The 19,082-nt window shown below is 34.0% G+C and overlaps 1 protein-coding gene across 1 annotated transcript; it reads right to left on the reverse strand.

Annotated features, from left to right (window-relative positions):
- Positions 1-328: 328 nt before the first annotated feature.
- Positions 329-11,368, reverse strand: LOC128158751 (ubiquitin-like modifier-activating enzyme 1). The gene is made up of 21 exons (XM_052821709.1): positions 11,262-11,368; positions 10,759-10,849; positions 10,323-10,455; positions 10,007-10,104; positions 9,684-9,830; positions 9,289-9,459; positions 8,803-8,910; positions 8,352-8,432; positions 7,961-8,116; positions 6,934-7,099; positions 5,953-6,149; positions 5,180-5,293; positions 4,765-4,911; positions 3,791-3,865; positions 3,472-3,661; positions 2,651-2,835; positions 2,187-2,273; positions 1,628-1,732; positions 1,446-1,529; positions 1,149-1,249; positions 329-754 (listed from the first exon to the last, which is right to left on the reverse strand). The coding sequence occupies exons 5-21, from the start codon at positions 9,810-9,812 to the stop codon at positions 613-615; spliced, it is 2,238 nt and encodes a 745-aa protein (XP_052677669.1). The 5' UTR covers positions 9,813-9,830; positions 10,007-10,104; positions 10,323-10,455; positions 10,759-10,849; positions 11,262-11,368; the 3' UTR covers positions 329-612.
- Positions 11,369-19,082: the final 7,714 nt, after the last annotated feature.

Genomic DNA, 19,082 nt, shown 5'->3' on the forward strand with positions numbered 1-19,082 from the left:
CATAAAGATGCTTTGTACTAAGTTAACTTTAGTTAAATTTGGCCCAGTGATTTAAAGAAGACGTCGAAAATGTGAAAAGTTTACGGATAGATGAACGGATAATAGGTGATGAGAAATTCTCATTTGAACTTTAAGTTAATGTCAGCTAAAAACCCAAATCCACCCTTTAATGGTAAGATTCACATTCCAAATTAAAATACTCGTTGAAAACGAAGTCTTTTCAGAAAATAAAAAACAACTTGTTAATCTTTTATGATTCTATTCATTTATTTCTTTTTTTTTGGAAGTTTTGATAAAGACAGAATAAATTATTATGCACACTACCAAACCTGTCTGTGTACAGAGAATACTATAGTAAAACAATCAAATTATTGTTTGTTTTCCTTTACATAAGTCCACAAGTTAATATTACATCATTCAGAAATACAAATATACAACAGTCAAAAAGAAGAAAAATCTTTGTAATTATGTTCATTGCACTTCACTGACTGTGCATCAGTCATCCGTTTGTCCGACTGTTTGTTTGTTGATAAGTCTCTCAATATGAGAATGTCCAGTGTCTGGTCACCACTCGTGGGGGTACCTATTGCGGTCTCTAGGGCAGTGTTTACATTACGACTGTGGTAGATTGTATTTAACGTACGGAACTTCTACATCCTCTCCCTCCGTATCGTTACAGCACAGCTCCAGCACTAAAGCTTTTACGTGACTAGGAATCTTCTTCTTGGAGACTCTTTTAACTACTTCTGATAATCTGCAATTCAATACATCATTTTGATAAAAATAAGAATGCATAAAAATCTTCATATATGAAGTTAAAATAAAGTTGATCTTTCTATTATTGCTTGAGATATTATTGAATGTCAATTGATTCTTCTGACACAAGCCGAGAACTGTAGTGTAATGTATAATGAATTGAATGTTTGTTAAAATAGTTCATTTTACTAAACAAAATTTCTTAAACTAGTCTTGATACAAGAATACCCCCATCTACTCTGAGCTATAAACATCCAGTTTCACCGAAATCTCTATATTAAGTTCATTATTTTTGTCTTGAGAATATTTGTGTCTAGTTGACATTCTGCCATGAATGTTTTTACTCTTCCAAGACCTGAATAATTCAGAACACAAAAACATGATTAACTTACGGTAGTCCCAATCGCTCCTGTCGTTTGGCGGGGGGCATGAAGAATGAATACAACATGGACACGCCTTGTGATAACATGGTGATCTCCAGTTTGTATTCTTTCTACAAAGGTATACAGACATCATAATTATCAAGGTAACATCAAAGTGTCTGACCCAGAGTCACAGAGTCCAATACTATTTATGGACAGCTAACAAATGTTTAAAGAACGCTCATTTCTGGATATATGGAATCAATTCCAGCTTTGACAGACAATCATGGGTCCATACATTTATCTAATAATAACAGACTAGTTTACCTGGAAATAATCTAAAAATTCCTGTAGTGTCATCTCTCCTTGAACTTCAAATCGGTCCCATAATGTGAAGTAAGTGTCATAATACTAAAATAATAAAGTACAAACATATACATTCACATGTATTTGAGAAAGAGCACACAGAGGCGTATCACAGTTTTTAATGTTCAGATTGAATTTGTTACCTTGTTCTTGGGTGCTGCTATTGGTTCTGAGAAAGCAAAGAAGGGCAAGGCCAGATTTACAAATCCATTCTTGTAGCTTTCTAATTTATTAGGTCCTTGTACAAGCTGTAAAAGAGAACTTTAATATTGTAAAAGTGGTAATAACCATACATCGAAAACATTTTACAACAAATGCATGCCGAAATATTTTAGATCTGGTGTGGATCCAGAATTTTTTCCAGGGGAGAGGGTGGATCTACTTTTTCCCTCTCCAATGACAGAAAATTTTACTGAATATAATTTTCATATTCAACAAAATGCTCAAAAGTTAAAGCCCCCCTTTTTATTATACAAGGGATGGGGGATCCAATGTTTATTTTTTATATTTAGTCTCCCTCCAGATCTGATCATGAATATCCTTGGAACGTATAGTTTTCCTTTAGAAAAGGACACAAACCTTTCCCTAGCTAATGTAGGTCAAACAAAATCAAAATGAACATGTAAATGCACAATTTTTGCCATAAAACATAACCTGCACTCAAAGCACAAGTGGCTATAATCCCTTCACGACATGACATACCTTGATGAGTTCTACAGCCACTAGGCCTGTGATGAGTGCTGTGGTGGTAGCAATGGCTGGGATGATCTTTCCAGCAATCAACTTACTCTGAAACATTGAATGAAAAACAAATTAGTTTTCTCAACATTTTCTTTTAGAAATTAGGCCGTTGCACATATCATTCTTGATCATTTGATAAACAGCATATATCTTTCTTTAGTACGTGGTATATAAAAATATTAAGATCGGTCCAACCCCAAAATCCACACCAAGACCCAATCAAAACAGCCTAATGATATGTACATGTATATACAGACTTAAAACATTTGTCACATACAGTTGGATTCTTACATATGCTTCAGACATTTCATTAATGTCAAGTATCTAAAGAACTGACTAACATGTACACTTTGCATTAACTGTGAGAACATATACATATGAATCAACCATATCTACTTTTAATTCATTAATTCCCCTAAGCATACCTTGTGTCGATCTGCTGGTGGAATTTCATCGTTCTCGGCGGCTCTCAAATTGGAAGCAGCCACAATAAAGTCCATGTGGAAATTAGTATCATCATCTTTCTCAAACTCGATAGGAACTAATTTCATGGCCTTTACTTTCTCCACAGGGGGTAAGTCCTTTTGTAGATTTTCCACAGCATCAACATCTGCATTTGGAAAAATAATTATACAATTTCTCCAAGCCTCTTTAAAATTCATGAAAAAGTATCCCTTCTATAGTAAGCAAATGTGAAAAATTTGACCATTAACTAGATGAATGATCTTAAATTCGACCATTCATCTTTGACCTTGATGTTCAATTTAAGACCTGGTTTGTTGTTTTATTTCAAAAGCATGCAAAGAGGAGATTAAAAAAAACCACCCTTTTCTTACATCTCTGGGGGCATAAATGTGAAAAGATGTTGTCCTTTATGTACAGTAAAACACAGTTATAACGAAGCACCAGGGACGGGCGATTTTGCTTCGTTATAAGCGTAATTCGTCATATCCGTCAAGTTTACAACATGTAATATAGTCGCGGGGAGTGAAAATCACTTCGCTGTGTGTCAATTCATTATAAGTGTGTTCGCTATAACTGTGTTTTACTGTATTTGGGTTAAAATGACTGAAATAAATCTATTTCATCATAGAAACAATAGATCAAATCATTTTAGGCAATATCTTTTTTCTTCAAATCCCAAAATACAGGCATGTTCGTGTAAACGTGGGGAAAAAATATAAAAAAAAATCCTTTATCTATCACAAGGAGTTTGCAACACACACAACAGATTTTGTCAACAAACCTAGGTTTCCTTGGTTTCTTTCCATTTCAGCATCAGTCACTTCAATCTTTATCCCTGACCTAGGTTTAAACTCGGGCACTTTGACCTTTGACACCATATCACAGATAGCCTTTGGATCCCGAACTTGTTTGATGCCATACATTTGAGCCCTGAGATTAGCTACAGACATAACATAGTCGAAATGGGTGGTCTGCAATAAAGAGGACAAAATAAGACAAAGATTTTTTCCTGCAGAGAATCGAATTGCAGGGTAAACATTACTGACAATTCAATTAAGATACAAAATAATAGTTAGAGGAAGATCACAGACTGAACTTACATTATTTACATCAAACTCCAGTGGATGCGGACATCTTTTTGGACCAGACCAAAATGGAGCTCCGGAACTTGTGACCTGATCAAAAAAATCAACCAAACACAAGTTATTCTACCTTTCTAATATCTATGACAAAACTCTTAACACTATTCTATTAAGTTTGTAGAGGATTTGATAATATATAAAATAACCATACATCATTATGTACTATACTTAATTTGTTTATTTTAGCTCTTAAAATTCACACAAATCTTTCCTGTTATTAACATCAAGGTTACACAAACGCTCTCTGATGCCATTTCCACATGACATATCCTTAAGGTCAGACGACACGTTTCTCAATTTAAGATAACTTTTTCTAGGAATTTGTTAATGGTTTACAACTACTTTGACAAGCTTTCTTGCAAAAAATTAGGGTACCTTACCAGGCATTTCTGCAAAATACTAGAGTATGCATTTTTCTATATAATCTTCTTGAAAATACACTTGAATTGCTGATATAAAAATAAATACATCTACAGCACATCAAAATTCACTATAATAGAACTATATCTCCGCCGGGGCGGGGCTTTGAACTCACGACCTTTAGAACCAGCTTCTGGCAGTGAGCGTCCACGGTTCTAACCACTCGACCATCTGGACATATAACCAATTATTAATAAATTTTGATCGTTTTTAAAGTAATTATAAAATTAAATTTTTTTATTGGAACTCTTTATTACGAGGAGATACAAAAAAGATTCTCGAGGAACGTGTTGTCTGACCTTAAGATGACAATTTCAGGAACTTTTCTGTCCCCCTCCCATTCTTCAATTATGCTAATTTTTCCTAAGTTTTATTATGAAGGATTGTTATGCAATTTGGTTTCCATCAGATTATAAGCTGACAATGGATTTTCATAAGTGTACATGTACATGCATAAAGACAATTCAATAAAAAGAAATAGCTGTGTATAAATCACTATCAACAACACAGACCTGATCAGGAGGGAAGTTGAACAGAAGCTGACGAATGTTGTTATTATAGTTCTCCTGGAACAGATTCCTGGCAAAAGTCACGCAGTCCTGGAAACTGGTTGGTCTCTCGTCAACGATGGCCTTCTTAATTCCTTGTAGTGTCTCCACCTATATGTACACAAGGCAAACCAAACGTTAATCACACAAAAAAATACTACTATATTGGATATTTATTACAACATGGAGAAATTTCATTATGAATAGGGCGATTGATACCCTTTATGGAAGAAAAAAGGGCACAAATTCTTCAATGTATCCCCATTTTCTGTTGGAAGAAACTGAGATTTGCATATTCATGCAACATTGGCTTGTGCACATGAAGATAATTTGAATGTTCAATGGACGAAAATCACAAATGCCCCTGGTTTTGACTTACTGGCTGTGTGCCTGGGAGTTTGGCAGTCCTCTCCAGGAATTTAGGATCTGTGGCATATTGAAGGGCGCCCTCTACTGGCTGGATGAACAGTCCCTCAAACTGGTCTCTGGCCCACTGCAAAAACACAAATTATACAGTATTAAAGGGATAATATATCTAAAAGTTTAACTAATAGGGCAGCAATTAAGCCATATTCTATGGAAATTTTTGAAAAAAGTATAGATTGGCCAAATTTGGTATATTGGTGTATATTATCCTGATGTGGTTCCCAACTTGAGTGACATCATCATTGCGAGTACTGTATGTACACTGCATTGAAAATATGTAATTACCGTTATTGTGAATTGACTCACAGAATTAATTGAAAGACCTTGTTTGAATAGCATTGCATTAGCAGCGGAACAATTTGTAGATTTTTGCATGTTTAGAAGGTTTTGATCTTTCACAACTTCATGCTTCAAAACATCAAATTTGTACATGCATTGTGGTAAATACACACATGAACATTCACTCTTTTAAAAAAAAAAATTATTACAAAAATAATGTAGTTTCAATGACATTGAGGAGCTTCATCAAGTTACAAAATAAAAAATAACCTTTTTAGTCTCATTTTCTCATAATTTTAGCACAACAAATTTTTTTCTTCTAAAAAATCTAATATTTATAGGCTTTTCCTTTTATCAAGTTCTCTCAACCTTGAACTTAGCACTCTACACACAATCCTTAGACTTCCAACAGAAACTTGACTGGGGATCTCTACAGGAATTCCCTACCTGTAGTGTGTGTTCGATGGCGTTGGGGAAGTTCTTGAGGGTACAGATAGGAATGGATTTCTCGGGAGGGTCCTGCGAGGAGGAGTAAGACTCGGTCAGTTTGGGAATGACCACCTGTACGTTGCCCTTGGTGCCCAGGGTCCCTGATTCCAGCAGGGGCTTGTTGTAATACACACATCTCCTGTCCATGTACAATCCTGGGCAATAAAACAAGCCCATATTGATTATTATTCAATACAACATACTGTACTAAATTATGCATTATGCAGTTTTTATTAAATGTTCATAAGCATTTTAATATTTTTTTCATATACACATGTACTGTTGATGCATGAATATTAAAGGGGCATGGTCACGATTTTGGTCAAAAATTATTTTTCCGATTTTAATATATACAATGCTTCAGTAAAGCATTTTTAATAGGCAACCAAAATTTGAGTGTCATTCGTTGCGATATAAGCGAGTTCCAGAGCTAACAATTCTTTGCTATATAAACAAAGCTTTTGTTTACATTTTGAATGTTGAAGTGAAAATTCTAGTTTTAGACCTAAAAAGAATGTGTTAAACGTTAGGAACTGTTTATTTATGCTTAAAATGAATTATAAAATAGACGTATCAGCTTGAAAAAGATTTTTACTGGTATATTGAACCTATGAAAACAATAACAGGGCACGAGCCTTGTTTACACGACAAAGAATTGTGAGCGCTGTATCTTGCTTATAACTCTACGACTCACTCTCAAATTTTATTTTATCATAAGAAATGCATACATAAATCATTGTAGATAATAAAAACAGAAAAATAAATTTGACCAAAATCGTGACCATGCCCCTTTAAATCATCTAAATTTTTTTAAAATTCTTAAATCAACGGTGTTTGCTGAAATATTACAGTACCAGGTGTTTGCTGAAATATTATTGTACCATTTATGTTCTTTGCATACAATTTTGTTGAAAAAAAAATTTAAAACAAGTAACTCACTTGCATCCACATTGTCGAGGGCATTAGCCACACCATCCAGCTTCTCAAAGAAATCGTCAGTGTAGATGTTCTCTGTATCGGGCCCCACCCTGTTTTCCTGGGAGGTGATGTTTATGTAGGGATTCATGTGTTTGGCAGCACAGGCTGCTGTTGAGGATTTAGGTTTCTAAAACAAAATTTCGTGGATAAATAAAGTATAATGAGCAATCTAATAGTAATACATCTCCTATTGGTATGGGCCTCAGGGGCTGAAAAATCCGATTGCCCGACACCCGTGGTTTTTCCGATCGGGCAAGTAAAAAATCGGTAGGGACTTGCTCGTGGGCAAGTGACTTTTTAAACTTTCGCATATGTACTGAAAATGAAAGTACCGTATTTTGCCGAACATAATACACACTTTTTTCTAGAAAATTCTTCATGATCTAAGGGTGTTAAAATTATACACCACAACAGGATTTTGACGTGGTTTTTTTCCTTTATTTTTAACACCTCTGCGGCCTTAGTGAAATCATGGCCGTGAAGACGTGTGCGCTTGTGACCTATTATCTCGGACATTCACCTAAGGTGACAGAAATTATCAAAACATCCAAAACTGTTAATAAAATGTTTGTTTTTTTACCTTTAAAACAAATCCAACTAAATATCAACATGTTATGTGTTCATTTTTTAACAAACTCTCGAGAAAACCAAGAGGAAGAACTATATATTTTATGAAGAGTACTGAGTATTAAAAGTGGAAAAATTTAAAGTGAAGGGCAAAACCATCGTACGGTATTTGTATTGTTTATTTTTAATCACAATAAAGAATTTGGGTGGGCTAGTAGATATTGAGGTAGGGCAAGTAAATTTTGCCTTGCCACTTGCCCGAGGGCAAGTGCTTAAAAAATGTATTTGTCAGCCCCTGGGCCTCTTAAATGAAACTCCAACGATATCTTATTTTTAAGCTTATATTCATACTATAAACAATCTCTCTCTCTCTCTCTCTCTCTCTCTCTCTCTCTCTCTCAGAGCATGTATATATACTGACCTGTACGTCCCAGGGCCTAAACAGGAACTGTCTGTTAAGGTTGGACTTCTCAATGATGTCCATGTCTGTCACATATATATGTCCATTCTCTCCTGCAGACAGACCCATCAAGGCCCAGTTCTTTAACATTTCACATCCAATGGCACCAGCTCCCACCTACAAAACAATTCTAACATTACTACACTTCAAATATCTTCATTCAAGCACTTCAAATACTTCATGTGTAAAAATCTTTAACAAAGTTACCAGTCTTATCATAAACTGTTTCCACATTGCTCAAAGATGTAACAATTGTAAATAAACATTTACATTGTATGCATTATATCAATAACTTATATCATATCATCCAATTACTGTAATCTGTTATTCAAAAGAAATCAACAGCACTTACCAAGAAATATTTGAGGTTTCCCATCTTCTCCTGGAAATCTGACCCAAATACAGCTACTTGTCCATCATATCGACTATTGGTCTGAAAGTCAAAAAAAATGTTTTGATTTTAAATCTGACAATAGATAAATACTTATAAAGTGACAATTTTGCATCAATTTGAGCTGTTTATTCTATGTTTTTACTAGTTACTACAGGTACTCAATGATTTACGGTTACAACAGTTACTTACTGGTTGTCTAGTTACTACAGGTACTCAATGATTTACGGTTACAGCAGTTACTTACTGGTTTACTAGTTACTACAGGTACTCAATGATTTACGGTTACAGCAGTTACTTAATGGTTTACTAGTTACTACAGGTACTCAATGATTTACGGTTACAGCAGTTACTTACTTGTTTACTAGTTACTACAAGTACTCAATGATTTACGGTTACAACAGTTACTTACTGGTTTACAGTTTTCCTCTGTTAGAGAGGTGTCCTTGTCTTCTGGTAAACACTCCAGGGCATCAAAGTACATGTACTGACACACTGGGTGGAACTTCCCCGAGCAGGCCTGAAAACAACAAGATCAACTCATCTTATTACACCTCATTATCGTCATCATCAGACATTTTCATATGGGTTTAAACAGTCACATGACAAAGCAAATGGAATATCACATTCCAATGCTTAAAGAGCCTTAAAGGTTTTTCTGTAGAAGAGATGACAATTTCTGCAGATTGTACTGAAATATTTAGTTGCATGTAGACATGCCATGCCATGGGGGGGGGGGGGTCAATATATTTATATCTCCTCCATTATGCGCTCAATTTATTATTTTTTACTAATTCTTGATACATGTAAAATAATTTTAATAGAACAAAGCTTCAATCAAGTGCATATTTACAAGACAAAAAAAAAGTTTTAATCATCATATGACATTTGACCTTACCTTCATGACCTCCTGAGCTGCCACCCCTCCCATAATGGCTGCCAATGGACACAAGTCTCCACGGCAGGTGTAAGCCATCTCTCTCATTACATTCTCGTCCAGCTCATCCGCTTTAGCTGGTGACTTCTCATTCAAGGCCTTCACAACTTTAAGGAATTCATCAGCATCAGCCTTAATAAGAAGAGAGAAAAAAGCTTCAAAATCAAAATTTTACTGATTCACTTTCTTAAACCTCTAAGGTTTCTGTTCTATAAACAACAAGCAAAATATGTTAGTTTTAATTACTCACCCCCAAAAAATTGGACTTTGAAAGTTTTAAGTTATTGTTTCTTGAAGAAAAAATTGGAATTTGGAAGTATAAAAGTATTGTTTCTATGAATATAATTAAAACTGACCTTGTATCGACTACGAGGCAGCTGTCCTTTCTGTTTCTGGAATTCATACAGAGCCTGGAAACCAATGTGTAACTGACCGGGGCGGTCAAACTTAGCAAAGTCTGTCATGAGGAACTCGGGGGCATCCATAGCAGCCTTGATGGATTTCTGAATGCACAAAGAAATAAAAATCAGTAATGAGTTGTAAGGTAGACAATTTTTTTTTTATTCAATTCCTTAGTTACAAAATTGAACCCTAATTTTGAAACAACATTAATAAAAAAATCAAAAGGAAAAAGCTGGAAGAAAATAAACTGACACATTATACAGTTGTATAAACTTACAAAGTGAATTGTTTTATGTGTCTTGACTTGGGAAACAACTCCCCCTCTTTCATAGTTGGAAAATTTGCTTGTATCTCCAATGCTAAAAGTGTACGGTCCTGCAATTAACAAAGCATTTATCAGATAACAACAACAACAAAAACTTTTCTTTAATACGTACATGTATCTTCAAATATTAAATTGGTACAGCCCAAAAGTTGATCAAAAACTGTTCTTTTCAACATACACGTGTACATATAGATGAAGTAGGAAATCCATATGTTCTGAAGTAAATTGATTCAAACGTTTTAAAGGAAATAAACCGAGGGAGAATTACATAGCACTTTGATTTTGATTGGTTTACACCCATTAAGCTCAGTCATTCCCTGTATCTCAGTGAAAGTGACATGATCCCCGTCCTCGTATCCATGGCGGGCTTCGTCCAAACAAGTGACCACGCCCTCCTTATCCTAAAAATAGATCAAATTGTTCAGCCTGCATCATTTGAACAGTTTCTTTTTGTTTTATTTTTTTCATCTTTACATAATAGAGTGCTGTGAATTTTTTTTTTTTTTTTTAATTTCATTCTCCACAGACATCATGAGAAAAAAATGTCAAGTTTGAATAAGGAACAATCAATTTTAAGTTAAATTATTTTGAAATTATTTAGTGTTTCACATTCACCCTGATCAGAATGTCTTTTACTGTATGTCAAACCCTGCACCACCAGCTAGGAATAGGGTCTTTTTTTAATCTGTCTGGGTCTGCCTTACCTTAGTGATGGATGCCACCATGTTTGAGATGGGCTCCTCCCCATCCACATCATTCACCACGAAATTATCTCCAAAGTCGCAAAACAGCTCCCTGCCAAAAATCAAAACCCCCACATTAATATACTATAACCCGACAATGAGCCTTAGTCCTAGTTACTATAGCGACTATGACTGACAAGGAACAACCAACAAGGAGCTTCATACACCAATGGTATTCATTCTTTGCCTGAATTTTCATCACATACTGAATGCCTTTTTAAAATCATGGAAATTTTTACTATGGAAAACCTGACAATTTTCAAGAAAAGAGCTGAGCTCTTTCAATGAAGTTTACTGATAGAAATGTAAATTTTATAAAATGAACTTGTATTGTATAAGTGCACTTTTATCTTAACTATTCGCTTGGAGATAAAGCTTGCAGAAAATAAGGTTATCATAAATAAGGCAAACCATTTCATACAATAAACGAATATCAGCTTAAGTCCAACAAAATTAAAACTTACGCAAACAGTCCTCTGGAATCAACAGAAATGAATTTAATGTTGTTCTTGTGGCAGATCTCTCCAATTCGGATTTTTTCCTCCAAATTTGAGTTAGTCAGGACAACTACCTACAAATGAAATCATAAAGACTAGTAAATTATTTCAAGCTAAAAATAATTGAGTAAGTAAAATATATCCTCAATTCACATCTTAATAAAAACAATTAAGAAATTCAAAGAAATTTTACAGAAAATGGTTTCTAAAACAGTATTTAAATAAAAACTAGAGGTACTGTGAGCAAGCTCACAATTGATACCCCCTGCTAAGAAAAAAAATCATAACGCGTGTATTTTTGCTATTATAGAAAATATTGTATGAATCTATTTCACTGTCCATTTTCTATAAATAACAACTGCTCTATTTTTTAAAACTGTTATTGCTAATAGGAGTAAACAAACTAATTTCTGTCCTTTAATTCCATTTTAAATTTAAGTTAACTGTTGATGCATGAGGACAGTTGCATCCTTCCGTTAACAACCATGACTCGAATCAAACGAAATCCACATGTCAAGTATTCTCTTTTGAGAAGTGGACAGGCATAGCCTGCAAGTAATCTATTATTTTACACTCGCAAAAATAAAATCTGAAAACAAAAAAACATTTATTGCGGAACACATGTGGAAAGTTTTACTGAATTCTGTAGCTACATCAAAAAGTTATGAGCGATTATTAAAACCATGGTGCTCGCGGTGGCCTCTGATTTATGAAAATATGTTTAAAGTTATACTGTATGCAATTTCATGGTGTGTTAATTTTGAATGATTTTCTTGGTTCTAATTTGTGCAAATATACAAGTCTATTCACAAGACATAGCAAACTTGTTTATATCATGACCACCGGAGAATATATACATGTACAAGTTTAGGGAACCTTGCCTTTTTGGGGAGGGGTTGAAAAACTGCCGTTATATTATTCAATTTTAAAGAATTGGCGTGCATTTTCATATAAATTAGCATTGTCAGGTTCTAATAAAACTAATGCGGGTGCTGAATCATAGCTAAATTCATATTTCACTTTAATATTGGCGTTTTAGGGGCATAATTTTATAGATTCTGTATACCATACAAGCGTCTAAATAACTCATTTTACACAAAATTCGTATTACATAGAAGCTTTTTTGGTTTACGATGATAAAACCAACTTTCTGGATAAGCTGCTGTATATTTTTGGGGCAGTTTGGACGGTCCGATGCACTATAATCGGGTCGCTGTTTGATGTTCTACGAAATTTCAGAGGAAATCTGGGCTAATTTTGTATGTGCCATTGATAGCAAAATAAGAGAGGTGCCAGCCATTTCTAATCTACACACATTGATAGAACGCCAAAATAATGACCCCCTTATAGATTAAATTTTTTCAGTATATTTTTTTTTATTATTTATGAGATAGTTTTTACAATATTGTAATTTTTACTGCAGTTTACAGAAAGTAACAGAAATTATAAATCATATAAAACAGGCATTGTGCTTATTTACAATTCTTAGCTGATATATTCACTCTAGACGCTGACTACAGAACCATGATTCCAAATTTGGAAAAATTAAATGCATAATTATGGATTTTGCAGCATTGATACACATGCATGAAATCTGAAGAAACAGTCCAGTCATAATTTACCTAAACAACACATAGCTCATTTGCAATCGGTGCTCTTCAAATAGCATAAATTCAGAAAACTTTAATCTCAAGGATTAAAATACAATAAAACATAAACATTCAATATTTACCAAATTTATTTTGTTCATATACTTATGAAAAAGCTCAATTTATTTGTCTAATTTCATAAAATTTTTGTCATAAATATCACAAGTTTTTCTTTAATTACAAAAAAGAATTGTTTTCAAATACCACAAAAAAGGTAAAATAAAAAAAGTATAGGAATTTCCCTATCCATCAAGGTATTACATGTAGGTATTGGTTTATAAAAAATAAAGGTATAAGACTCTATAATGTGAGGCCCTCAATTCAGTTTTTGCTCTATTTTGATGCTAGCTTGAGATTACCTCACCTACATGTATATGACATCATAGTGATGAGTTGTTTTTACTCACATAAGTGTAATATTTGCTGAACTTTTATTTAAGCCTAATTTCGGAACAAATACACAATGACTTAACTCATTAAATATGTGTCATAGGGAAAAGAAACTTGCTTATAAGGAGTTTTTCTTTTTACTCTTCTATATTGTTACCATGGTAACAAATTTAACAAAATTTAATAAAAGACATATCCTGCGGAAGAGAGTTCAAAATCCAGAAGAACAAAAAATACCCACTAAGTCTGTGAAATATGTAAAATGAATATGAAGTTTCTCAGTATCTAATACTCTAAATTATCTGCATGTAAAATACTGGCCAAGGTATACGTTTTTACAGGTTCCTTCCTTTAAACTTGAACAATGTAGTTACAAAAATGAATTTTACTTAATGCATCAAGTGTGGCTCATTGTTGTGTTTTATTCTTTGAAGATTAGTTCCATTTCAAGTTACATGTTATCTAGAATGAAATGTTTTGAAATTTAATTCTACATGTATCAAACACTATCCCCAACATTTGCAATTCCATGTCAAAAGCAGCCATATGTTTAAAACTGAGAGAGAGAGAGAGAGAGAGAGAGAGAGAGAGAGAGAGAGAGAGAGAGAGAGAGAGAGAGAGAGAGAGAGCAGATAGGCAACAATAATGCATCTTCATGCACAACACATCTGTACAGCCTAAAGACCAACACCCCCCCCCCCCCCCCCCCAACATTCATTGTCATTCAATATCAACCCCCACCCCAACATATTGATCTATTTTTTCAATAGTATTAATAAATAAATATTATACTATAGTAAATATCTACTTAAAATGAATACTGATAATTTCATTCAATTTTGATTATGGTTCTGTGGATTAAGTACTAACCAACATGGTAGGCTTCTACGTGTTAAAGAGTGCATACCTACATCTTCGGTATATAGTTATGTCACATGCATGACAAATTAATTTACTCAAATTTAATGCAAATCTATCATCATAAATATAGAATTGGAACTTACCGGACACTTATACAATTCCCTTACGATGCAAACTAATCTTAGATAGCTGGAAACTGCTAGAATGAAGTATTTTTCCTCACCGGAAACTTTCTACTTCTCTACTTTCACTTTTGCCCGATTGAAATGATCGCAGTAAAAACCCGAAGTCACCGGAAGTGAAATTTGGTCTCAAAATTTATAATAATGTCTTCTAAATTCATATACATGTATAATTAGAAACACACATGTATTTTCATTGTTTAATGTAAAAACTCAAAATAATTTACATTCAAGTTTAAATCACTATTTCTTTAATTTAAATTTTTTTTTTTAAATCCCGGAAGAGGGGGGGGGGTGTTGTGATGGATATTTTCCTAGAAGATGTGTTATTAAAATGATTAAACTTGTTGAACTTGTTGGAAATTTAGTTTTTTCACATAAATGAGAAGATTTACAAAAGAAAAATGCACGTTTATCATAACCCCCACGACATATAGGCTGACCCCGCTGTTATATACATACGTATATTTTATTGATAAAGACAACTTTATTATATATTTCATTCATATTGAATTAATTTCCTTTTGTAAAACGAGTGGTATTTTATGTTTGAAATTTAATTTGTTTGATCATTTTAGAAATACATTGCCGCATCTGTTTGTGATCTCTCATGTTGACATCTCCCTCCTCTCCCTTATCCATTTCTCACAGTGCTCCCCTGTTTATTGCCATTTGTTTATTTTCGTTTATCTGATTGATGGTCAGATCTTAGACTGGCGTGTCTTTGAATTTATTATGGTAATTCCCTCCTGTATCCTGTTTTGAGAATTTATGTCTTTGAGCGTTCCCCAAATTTTGGTTCCATCTTGGAGTTATTTCATTGGTCCTTTATAGAGAAAGGGGAGGAGTTGTCAAAGATGAGACATGCGGGATTGATAATTATTTAACACTCTCACTTTGGATTTCTTTTTAAAATGATGTTTCTTTAATTGAGTGATTTTGAACTTTAATAAATTCTAAATTTTAAAACTGGATATTTTTATTTACGTTACATTACGTAACCAATATTACGTAATCACAACATGGTGGAGAATCTAAATTCGTATTGTGCTTCTTTTGGACTATTTTTGCGTTAATTTATTGAGTTAAAAAAACAAAACAATGTTAACGCCCTGTACGAGGACAAAACAGTGATTTTAGCGTCCGTTAAATCTTTCAAGGATGCTTTGCAACAAGCAAAGTTAGGCGAGGCCTATGGATATAGATCCCTTTCCGCCACAGCACCAATGGTCGCAGCCGTACAGCCAGCAGAGTCGAACACTAACCAGGGCCATAATCAACACCTCTTTAGCATGTTGCGCGACATCAGTCACCGTCTAGAAAAACTAGAGGCACCAACTTCTAGACCGCGGACTGGACGTGACCGGGATTTGTCTACCTGCCACGCGTGTGGGGGAGCAGGACACTTGAAACGAAGCTGTAATTGGACCGGGCACGGTTCTCCAAAGTCTCAAGCAAAGTGCCAGATATGTTTCCAGACCGGACATACCGCCGCGGAATGTCGTATGTTCGCTACAAAGAAAACAGTCCGTAATTCCGAACCAAAAAAACCGCACAGCGCCCGGTATAAATGCGGTATCTGTCTTCGGCTCCAAGAATGATGTATTTACATGTACGTTTTGGTTATCAATGTCTGCACTTTTGGATTCGTATGGTACAATCAATTTAAATTTCTTCAAAATTTTACCAAAGTTTGGATTCCGTGGTCTGCACTTAACAAGAAAGCCAGACGCGCAATTAAAATGATATATTTATTGACAGTGTGCTATATTTAGTTGTGTGTATTTTCATTTTACTGCAGAGTATGTTTGACCTGTAGTAATTTATGAAGATAACTGTTTACAAATTTTGTCATTGTATGTAATCACGGATGTTTTATTTCCAAAAGGATTACATGTACAACTTTTGAAATGTAAAATGAATTGTTTAGAATAGAAATGTATCTTGTCTGTATTGTGTTAACTTAGATGGATGCATCGACAAGGTTTAACAATTATGATACAAGTCGAGATATATTGAGAGTTCATTTTGTTTATGTCATATAAAAATATATGCAACTTTTTGTTGTGGTTTATATAGATATTGCTCTCTCTAACCAAGGATGTGTTATTCCGACAGGGTTATAATTTATGCAATTCTATAGTATTTGAGATTTCTTGAATAATTGACATAGTTATTGCTGTTTCTAACCAAGGATGTGTTATTCCGACAGGGTTATATTTTATGCATTTCTATGGTCACTGAAATATTTTCAAGACAAGATTGATATAATTTAGTTGTTAAACTTTTCAGTAGTTTTTGTGTGCAAAGAATAAAAAAGTAAAGAAAAAAAAAAGTTTAAAAGTTAGGATAATGACCATGACATTGCAGTGTAAGGAGTATGTTTGAGTACATGTACTGGCCAAATCATGTACAGTGTGAAAGTGATAAAAATAATTTTCGGGTGACATGATCATTATCTTTTCAGTTGTGTTTAATGTTTACTTGCATGACTTGAGTTTTGTGTTTTTAAATGGTGAGTAATGTTTATTTTTTTTATGTTTGTGCAGTATGATTTTATTGTCTTTATCAATTTTTTTTATATCTAAAATTGAATGTCAATTTTTTTTTCGGGGCGGATGTTATATACATACGTATATTTTATTGATAAAGACAACTTTATTATATATTTCATTCATATTGAATTAATTTCCTTTTGTAAAACGAGTGGTATTTTATGTTTGAAATTTAATTTGTTTGATCATTTTAGAAATACATTGCCGCATCTGTTTGTGATCTCTCATGTTGACATCTCCCTCCTCTCCCTTATCCATTTCTCACAGTGCTCCCCTGTTTATTGCCATTTGTTTATTTTCGTTTATCTGATTGATGGTCAGATCTTAGACTGGCGTGTCTTTGAATTTATTATGGTAATTCCCTCCTGTATCCTGTTTTGAGAATTTATGTCTTTGAGCGTTCCCCAAATTTTGGTTCCATCTTGGAGTTATTTCATTGGTCCTTTGTAGAGAAAGGGGAGGAGTTGTCAAAGATGAGACATGCGGGATTGATAATTATTTAACACTCTCACTTTGGATTTCTTTTTAAAATGATGTTTCTTTAATTGAGTGATTTTGAACTTTAATAAATTCTAAATTTTAAAACTGGATATTTTTATTTACGTTACATTACGTAACCAATATTACGTAATCACAACACCGCAAGGGACATACTTTGCAGAATATAAAACCAACATGTACAAGGATTTTACTGTGTTATTATCACGAAGCCGATAACGGGTACAGTAAATCGTAATCTAACAGATTGATAAATAAGGAGTTTACCATCTAAAGTATGTCAAGTTTTATTCAAATATATCAAGAAATAAGGAAACACGAAAAGAAAACGTAAAATTATACCCGATAACTGGTACAGTGCCAGTATACAGTGATTTATTTACAATTTCAGTGTTTATAACTTTAAAATCAGTTGAACAGAGTGAAAATTCAAGTAATTTCAAAGTCGTTTCTTGGATACGGGGTAACCAATTTCTATTCTTGTTTACAGCGGGGTCATTTTTTACGGGAGTCATTTCTCTTCGTGTTTAACATGAAGAAAAATAACCCCATGGTCATTTTTCTTCAGAAAAATACAATTATTCCTCAGCAAGGGGGGGTCATTATTCTACGTCAAAAAATGATCCTCGGTCATTATTCTACGGGGGTCATTATTCTTCATTACACCGGCCGAGAAGGGGGGTGGGGGCACACGCCATGCAAATTGTTGAACATAAAATCATTGTAAATAAAGTTTATGTTTTATCATTTCTTCGGAAACGACACTATTTCAAAGATTGTGTATTCCATCCCATAGAAACGTAAAGCTTGGGAAACTACCGGAACTACATGTACGTAATAGAGGCAAGGAACTCCGCAACACGGGGCTCGGTTTCGGGATTAAATTCCTCATCGGAAATATTTTTATTTCTTCCAGTAATTCCCAGTCTTTAATTTTTCCCTTGATATTCGTTTTTTAGAAATAAAACAAAATTTATAATCCGTCAACAATATTTTACATTTGATAAATGAAAACAAAAATATTATTCCTTTTGTATCGTATATTTAGGTTTTGATAGTGTACAGTATGTAAACTGTACTGTGTATAAATGTTCAGATCCCAAACAGATAAACACTGCGCACAATGTCTACGCACGTCATGTACAAGAGGATCTTTGTTGTTTCAAGGTATGGAACAGACCGTAAAAAAAGTACAGAGCAAGATGTGGAGGAAACAGGTGTCAATCAAAATCAACTGATGTCCTTGTCAGCTGATTTAAGACTTCTATTCCAATCTAAATTAATTATCATTATTTGTGAAGAGAACTAACTCTTTCAAAAAATATATGTGAAATGCTTGTATAGGAAATATTGTATGTGGAGATTCTACGGAATATAAACGAACACATCATGGCACGTAACATTGCTTTTAAAAGTGGATAGCGGGGAAGGGGACATGATTATCCGGAATCTTTACAAGAAAAAAAACACCCAAAAATCTTTTTTCCAAAATCTTCAAAATCTTAATCTGTGGAAAAGGAGGGGGTGTAGCGATGAGCGATAATTACCTTCAAGTTCAATTTTAGAGATATAATTTTGTTAAGTTTCCTATAACTTTCAATCGTGGAGGTGGAACATTCTCCCCCCTGCCCCGCCCCCTTACCTCCGGTACTA

Source organism: Crassostrea angulata, chromosome 8 (assembly GCF_025612915.1).
Source record: "Crassostrea angulata isolate pt1a10 chromosome 8, ASM2561291v2, whole genome shotgun sequence".
Classification (NCBI taxonomy): domain Eukaryota; kingdom Metazoa; phylum Mollusca; class Bivalvia; order Ostreida; family Ostreidae; genus Magallana; species Magallana angulata.